The 7,510-nt window shown below is 41.2% G+C and overlaps 1 protein-coding gene across 1 annotated transcript; it reads right to left on the reverse strand.

Moving 5' to 3' along the window:
- Positions 1–3,299: 3,299 nt before the first annotated feature.
- LOC6589031 lies at positions 3,300–4,132 on the reverse strand. Its single transcript, XM_002015042.2, has 3 exons — positions 3,952–4,132; positions 3,717–3,890; positions 3,300–3,646 (listed from the first exon to the last, which is right to left on the reverse strand). The coding sequence occupies exons 1-3, from the start codon at positions 4,084–4,086 to the stop codon at positions 3,392–3,394; spliced, it is 564 nt and encodes a 187-aa protein (XP_002015078.2). The 5' UTR covers positions 4,087–4,132; the 3' UTR covers positions 3,300–3,391.
- Between the last annotated feature and the right edge of the window lie 3,378 nt (positions 4,133–7,510).

Below are 7,510 nucleotides of genomic sequence, written 5' to 3' on the forward strand. Positions count from 1 at the left end.
ACCTTTTTCGACCTTCAGATGGATCATGAATTTCCATGGAAAGGTCTAAAGAAGCTCCCAAAGGCGGAAAGCTCTCAAATACCACCTCCTTGATCTGAATATATCTCTAAGGAAATGTTCATTGGTCACGAATGCATTTCTTAAAGATTCTTCTGAAACTTTGTTTACTTTTAAGTATTATTCGATATAGCAAGAGTTCTCAAAGAAACTTCCTGTTCATTGGTTCTCCTCTTAACCTTAATAACTGAATTGTGCCAGGAAATATCCGCCAAAATAAAATTGAGTTGTGCACCAGGGTCAGAGGCCATTATGTTGGCCCTCCATTCGTTCAATTTTCGCCGTGGCCCCCCAAAAAACTGCAATTACCAGTTAAACCCAGTAAGTAGCCCGAAAAGAATGGAAGTTGTTGCAGCTTCCTTTCGCCGCTCGAGTGGCGGAGCGGAGCCCAAGACGCGGGATATTCTCCTCCACAAGGCACTTAATATTTTCGCAGCACAAAGTTTGCAGCGTAAGTTGTTGTGTATATTTTTTGGGACTATTTTTGATAATATTTGGCTCACTGCACGCTGCGTATTTCAATTTGCGCTTGTTTAATTATATTTTGCAAGCTCCCGGATAAGTTTATGGCAGTTCCTAAATAGCTTTTGTGGAAAGGAAACGAAAAGGAATGGCCCCAAGGAAAATTGACCAGGATAAGGCAACGTAAAAGTGATTTTCATGATAGCGAAAGTGAGAATTATATTGCAGTTTTAGCAACTCGTAATTTGTTTTTGGAAAGTTTGAAAATAATAATTCTGCCTCACTCCCCCTAGATTTAAGTGCATTTATAACAAATATTGATCAAATCGTTTTATAATTTTTTACCGGTCTTGTATACACACATATGTATGTCTCTATCGAACAATTGATTTTATTCTATATTTCTGGCTCGTAAAACGTTTTGCCAAAACAACACAAAGCTGGAAGGACTTGGGATGTTGTCTCTCTGCAAATGTCTGTAAATAAAACATAAGCAGTTGGCATACAAACACGGTATATGGAAAGGAAATCGTGCCAAGCCGGGTCAACAGTCATTCTGGCACTGTCAACAATTCTCTCCCTGCTTCCGCCCCTATCTATCGCTCAGCCTCTCGTACGTGAACTACAAAAACGGAAAAAATATTTCCCTCCCGGGCAGGCACTAGCTTTTGTTATGGCCCAATAATGGAAACAGTCCGGAATCCCTTTACCAATATTCCTTTACCCATATTTTCCTACAAAAGTTGTTCCTCTCCTTTTTTCGGCTCTTAACCTTTGAGATTGTTTCAGCTAAAAGTTGGCTTTGAGAGCACGTGGCAGATGTCATTAAAATCATATGCTGCGCTGGTCAAAAACTGGCAAATTGCGGAGAATCAGATAATGTTGACGTGCAACGAACCAGAAATGAGATAGGAACACTCACGCGCACATTTGCCCGGAAGGAAATGTGCTAGAGAGCTTAGAGTTGAGTGTAGTCGTCTGTGGTATACCGTGTAGAGGAGAAAGTATAATGAAGCACAAGAACGGAATACTTGTACTATTATTGGACACTTTAAGAAGACACTGTAGGGGCACTTGGCGAACAAAGCTATGTGTCGAAGATAAAGAGAGATAAGTATAAGTCTAAGTAAGTATTCTAGATGGTAAAACCATTATAAAGGTAGCACAGGCCTTTTTGGCCGATCCTTAGTGAGAGTCTCCCCTAGATGCACGCTATTGCGACATGCTCACACGCACATTTTCTTCTTGTTGTTGTCTGTTCTTTCTGCTCTACTATTTCGCATGTTTCTTGCCTCAAATCATGTCCCTCCATAAGCAATAGCACGCCTCAAGTTTTTTGTTGCTACCCTCGAAAAGGGCGTTGATTATAATAGATGGGCTTTGTTCGAAAGTTTCCAATATCTGGCCGGTGGAGAGATGAAAAGGCCGAGCAAATGTTTCCATACTAAGCGAGGGTAAGTTGAGGCCAACATTATGTTGCCCCATTTTGTGGCAAAAAAGCTGTGAGCTCATCTCATGGCTCTCGTCCTGGTCCTGTGCCTCTGCAGTGTGGTGTGCATTGAATTTCATGACGTCATTAGCGTTAATGGCCGTCCATGTGCATTATGCACAAGGTTTAAATATTCATTTTAAATTCATTTTTTTTCTAATGAAAAGTTACATGAGCTGCAAATGAGCTAACGAGCGCTGTGAAGAAGGAAGTACCGAACTAAGTGGAACGGCACCAAACCCCAGCCGAACCGAACTTGCATTGAAAATAATGAGCCATAAAGTGTTCGGCTTTAAAGGAGTGGGGGTTTAATGGTGGATGAGTAGTTGAAGAAGAATGGTGGAACACTGTGGTGGCGGTGTGCGGTTTCCTCTTTACCTTTCGTCGAATAGTTGAAAGGATTTTGCCTGTTGTCATGGCGGATTTTGCTTCCACTTTGTTAGCCAAGCCAAGATAAGGGATTACATTACACGTGGCTTGTTGAATTTTCACAATTTCCCATGTTCGTTGGATTTTGGTCTCCCAGTAATGAAGTGACTACAAGTATGTGTGTTTGCGTCAGCCCCGCACGCAAAATATGCTTTCTTTTTGAAAATATCTGATTTCTTGATGAATGTAAAACTAGCGATAAAACTAGGAGAGCCTGTATGAGAAAACCATGAAATTAAATTGAAATTAGAGAGTGCTTGGCATTCATAAGAATAGAACAAGTTTGTGGTTAGATAGGGTACACGCAATGTTGGGAAGGGGATGATGAGGGGGAATCACTTCACCAAGAATCATAGCGAAACAAAGGATAGGGAAATTATGAATGAATTAAGACTTTGAAGGTAGTTTTAATAGAGGCTCAGGTTTAGACTACAAAAGATAGACCCACGATTGATGTTGTTTGGAAGTCTTCCCTGGTGCATAACGTAGTCCGGATATAGCCCCATCTCATTGGTGTAGATCAACTTTCCCGTCACTTTTGGTGGCTTTTAAAATCCTTTTAGTTTCAACACGTTGGCCACACAAGTTGTTGCAGCTGCACATGTGGTGTTGTCCTTCCATGTACCTTCCACGTAAATCCATTCACAGAAACCCAACTTGCATGAGTTGGCTTAGTCAGCGCTTACACGCAAAACACCCACACAGCAGGCACTCATGTAAATGCCCCACATATATATACGAGTATATGTTTTTTTGGACTATCTCCAACGAGGCTTGAAGAATGCCGCCGAATAACTGGCCGTGCAACGAGGAAACAGACCATGCAACCATTTTGGTCTACAGCTTTAGTTTAAACGCAAACTGAACAATTTGATTTCTGTACTTTTCCAAAGGGTGTTTAACAAAATCAAAGAAAGTTGGAATTTGGAGAATGGAGCCATCGAAAAGCGGGAATCAGCGAACCAACTGCAATAGGAATGATGGAATGTGGAACAGTCTTGTGTAGAAGTAAGTGCTGTCGTTATTGATGGCCTGCTGCTCTGTGTAAGTCCGCAAGCTGTTCACACAGAAGATATGCCAGAGGGGCAGCAAATAGGCGATCCAAACGCCAAAGCGGATCGCCCAGCGAGCACGGGCCAAGCACAGGACATCGGCTATAATCGTGGTTCCGTACATTACCTGCCATCGATAGAGGAGCTCCGGCTTGACCTGCAGAAGAAAACAAAACAAAAAAACGGTGTGGTGCCAAGGTTTGGCAAATGTGATATTCAGTACTCACCCAAAGAAAGGCATATAGTAGATAATTCCACAAAGCGACCATTGCCAAGCTGCTAGCGATCCAGCAGTGATGCAGCATCTTGTCGCTTAGGGTAAACCAATTTGTCTGGGGCCAGGAGACCTCTGAAATATCCTCCATGGTTAACAAAAGGTAAATCTGCTTATAGTTGTATATCTGAAAACGATAGGGCAAACGCCCTTATTCACTGTCTGAATCAGCTCAATCATTTACTCACTAGCTCCATGAAACCGACTCCGAGCATATACAAAAATATCACCTGCAAATTTCCGTCTAAGGCAGTTGTGAGGCCATTCCATGTCGTTGATGAAAACTCACAAAACATGTGGTAATCGCAACCCGGGTATCCCATGTCTAAATATTTACCCGAAAAGTAACAAATTTGTTTTGCGATTTCGTTGTTTTAGTGCTGAGTGTAATTATCATCAAATGATGAAAATTATTAACCTCAAATCAAACATTTGTAAATTTGTAAATATTTGAAATATTTCCCACGGGCTTCAGGTACATGTGCCTGCTATGATCCTATCAATAACGATTGTTAAAAACTTTAATCGGATTTCCGTGGGAGGCCTCATTCATGCATGCATCACGACCTCTGCTGCTGCAGCAGTCCTGCGAAAGTTTCGAGTGCACATGAACGATTGAACTAGTTCCTAAAATCGCACTCGAATGCTCCGCATGGGTTCCGGCTTGGCCTTGTTTTGCGGTTAAGTCCACATGCCACATACCACATGCTTCATGCCCCAAAAACTATGCCATGTGGTTATTGTCGTTGTAGTTGTCGTTGCTGTTGCAAATATCAGTTTTTCTGTTAGTTTTTTTTTGCTGTCTGCATTTTATGACTCTGCTGCAGTGTGGCGAGAACAGAGCTCCTGTCAGCCGAGTGCGAAAGAGAGAGAGAGGAAGCGAGAGTAATTGTTACATGCATTCAAGTCGACTTGCTGCGGTTTACTCGTATCCATAGGCCCCTTACCGCACCGCCCCGCCCCGCCCCACCAGACGACGACGCATTGGCAATTTAATGCCTCGACAATGCCGCATTATTAGTGATCCTTTACCGAAACCATCCGCCTCCACATGGCCGGGGATAGGCCATGTGTGAGCGAAACCGAGTTGTGCATAATAAATTAACCGCATGGTCGGTCCGAGTTTTGCTCATTAAAGCGCATTTGTATTTAGTTGTGCATAAAACATTAAGGGCCAACGAGCCAACGTGGCCAGAACGCCATTGCCAGGACCGAATGTCCTGAATGTGTGGCTGTCCGGCGTCCGATGTCCGATGTCCGTGTGTTTGCGTAATTACACTTGTCCTTGCCTATGCTCTTGCCAAAACGAATTAATTCCAATTCATATTTATTATTCTCCCAGTGCGCCCTGGCAATGCGTGAAGATTGCAATCGCAACCGAGTGAGGAATTCTCATTTGCATGTCCTCTGTCCTGTGTCCTGTGCCGTGCGTCATGTCCCACAGCTCTCTCTCTCTCTCTTTGGTTGGTTTCCCTGTAATTATGTGATTAAAAAGCGTTCAACTCATTTACTCAGTATTGATTTAAATAGAGTGAATGCCATTTCATTTAGCTCTTAGGCGCAGTTCAGGGCACGTGCTTAGGGACCTGTTTATGCCACACTTGAACAGAATGTTAGAATTTGTATTCGGGTCTATAATGACTATTGGGTGGACAAAGGGAAATTAGTTATTCAATCGTTTAATGAACTTGTACGCACCACCACGATAGGTGTGATTAAATGGTCTCTAATTAATGGGGTTTCTGTTGCTTACATGTGTTGTAGGCTTTAATATATTTCGAGATGATGGAACATAGAGTAAATAGTAAATAGAGTTAAGAATAGCTCTTTAGTTCTTAAAGCTTTAAAACTGGCACTGTTTATAATTATAATTTGTGTTAAGTAACGCCCATACATTTATATGGTACACGATTTCTTCAGGGTAACTTTTGAAAGTGGCTTCAGGGTCTGAGCTGAAAAGTTACAACTCTAATATTGTTTTTGGTATGAAGGATTTGCACTCCAATATAGCTTATATTATAATACCATTACAGCTAATGTTAGCTCACTCCTCATAGTTCTTTCATACTTTCTATGACCCACACTTGCCTTATTAATGATACCAACTCTAATTCTAACAAAAAATGAATGATTTATCTCACCCTAATGCCCTTTTTTCCCCATTGTACACCAGAAAAAGCTCATATTTCGTTGTCAAAAATGTGGCATTTACCATAACAATAAGTTGTCTCCTGTTTATGCATTCCATTCACACAAGCAGAAAAAGACCGCAACATAGGAAAAGGAAAACCCCAAAATATTATGATAAACTTTATTACGCCAAAAAAGTGTAGGACAATGCCCCAGAATTATGCATATGAAAATGGAATTTATTTGCCAACTACCAAAGGGGAAGTAAACCTCATTCCGCATGACACTCAGCCCTTGCCACCCGTCTCTCGACCACTGCGTTGGTATTCGAGGGGGAAAGAAACGATTTAAACTTTCATTACACCCAACAGATATCCATCCTTCTCTCTCTCCCTCTCTGTCTCGGACCTCTTCCCTTCGCCCTCTCACATTAGGCCACTTGAGCGACAGACACCCATTCATAAATGGTTATCTGTGTCCGTGCGTGAGTGGAGTAATTTTCCAGCTGTTTCACCTCCTTGGCGGAGTGTACTCCTCCTTTGATACTGGTATGACGCTTGCTTAAAAACGACTGGAAAAACAAATCACAGATACTAGAATTTTTAAAACAAGAAATAAGGAATTGTTTGATGAATCATTTACCACAAAAAAATAAAAATAAAATAGTAGAATTATTATATTAGTGTCATTTAAGAATAACAGCTAAATTATACTGGAACTCGGCCTATAACATAAGCTTAGAACATAAAATCTGAAAATCTAATAAGCTTTTGAAACATAAATCATTTGCATTTAAACCTATAATGGCTGGCTGTTTTTACATAGCTATTTCTGTCTCTTAGAGACCTTTTTAGTAAGTGTCATAATGTTTCTTTTTTGTGGTATTTTTCTAGGGACACACTCTGCACAGTACTAGTGTACTTTCTTTCCGGCTGCTCTTCGCTTACACCCTTGCTTCGTCTTCCTCTTTCCCGTTTCTTTCACTTCCCGTTCAGCCTTTTCTTTTATCATTATTGCTCATCAAGCGTTGCTTCTAATGAAGTCGTATAAATTGAAAACTTTCGACGCGTATGAGCATGTGTTACCCTCCTCCTTCTGTACGATTATATCCTTCTCCGTCTGCGCCTCTCCTTCCGCCTTGGCCCCGTCCTTGTGGCATTGCGGCTTAAGTCCTTGCTTTATTGCTTTCTTATTTTGGTACAGTTTTTATTTTATTTTCCCGCTTACCGACTTGAACCAGTTGGTCCTCCGATTTTTTACGCCTGTTTCGCCATTAAATGTTTATTTTTGTGCGGTTTTTCTCCGCCTTTGTTGCTGTTGTGTGTTATGTATTTTCCGCATTTGTTGAGTAAACTGTGTAATCAGCTTTAAGCTCTCTATGCCAGCGGCTTTATAAGCTGCAAAAAGAATGTACAAATATTTGCCAACAAACGGAATTTGTTTGTCTGGCTTTGGCCCCTCATTTGGAAGGTAATTTGGCTGTTTTGCCAAGTATATAATTAGAATTTCCTCCGGATAGGCCTAAGCTCTGGCAATTGAATATTTCCTGGATAAAAATGTCATCCCCAAGTCCTTCAATGAGACATATCACAAAAAACATCTAAATTATAAGTTTCA

The sequence above is a fragment of the Drosophila persimilis genome, unplaced genomic scaffold (assembly GCF_003286085.1).
Source record: "Drosophila persimilis strain 14011-0111.01,24,50 unplaced genomic scaffold, DperRS2 tig00000191-arrow-pilon, whole genome shotgun sequence".
Lineage (NCBI taxonomy): Eukaryota > Metazoa > Arthropoda > Insecta > Diptera > Drosophilidae > Drosophila > Drosophila persimilis.

Coding starts and splice junctions, on each gene's coding strand:
- LOC6589031 (XM_002015042.2), bottom strand. CDS start 4,086: ATGGGATACCCGGGTTGCGATTACCACATGTTTTGTGAGTTTTCATCA. Junction 3,891..3,951: donor GAGTCGGTTTCATGGAGCTA/GTGAGTAAATGA, acceptor TATCGTTTTCAG/ATATACAACTATAAGCAGAT. Junction 3,647..3,716: donor TACTATATGCCTTTCTTTGG/GTGAGTACTGAA, acceptor TTTCTTCTGCAG/GTCAAGCCGGAGCTCCTCTA.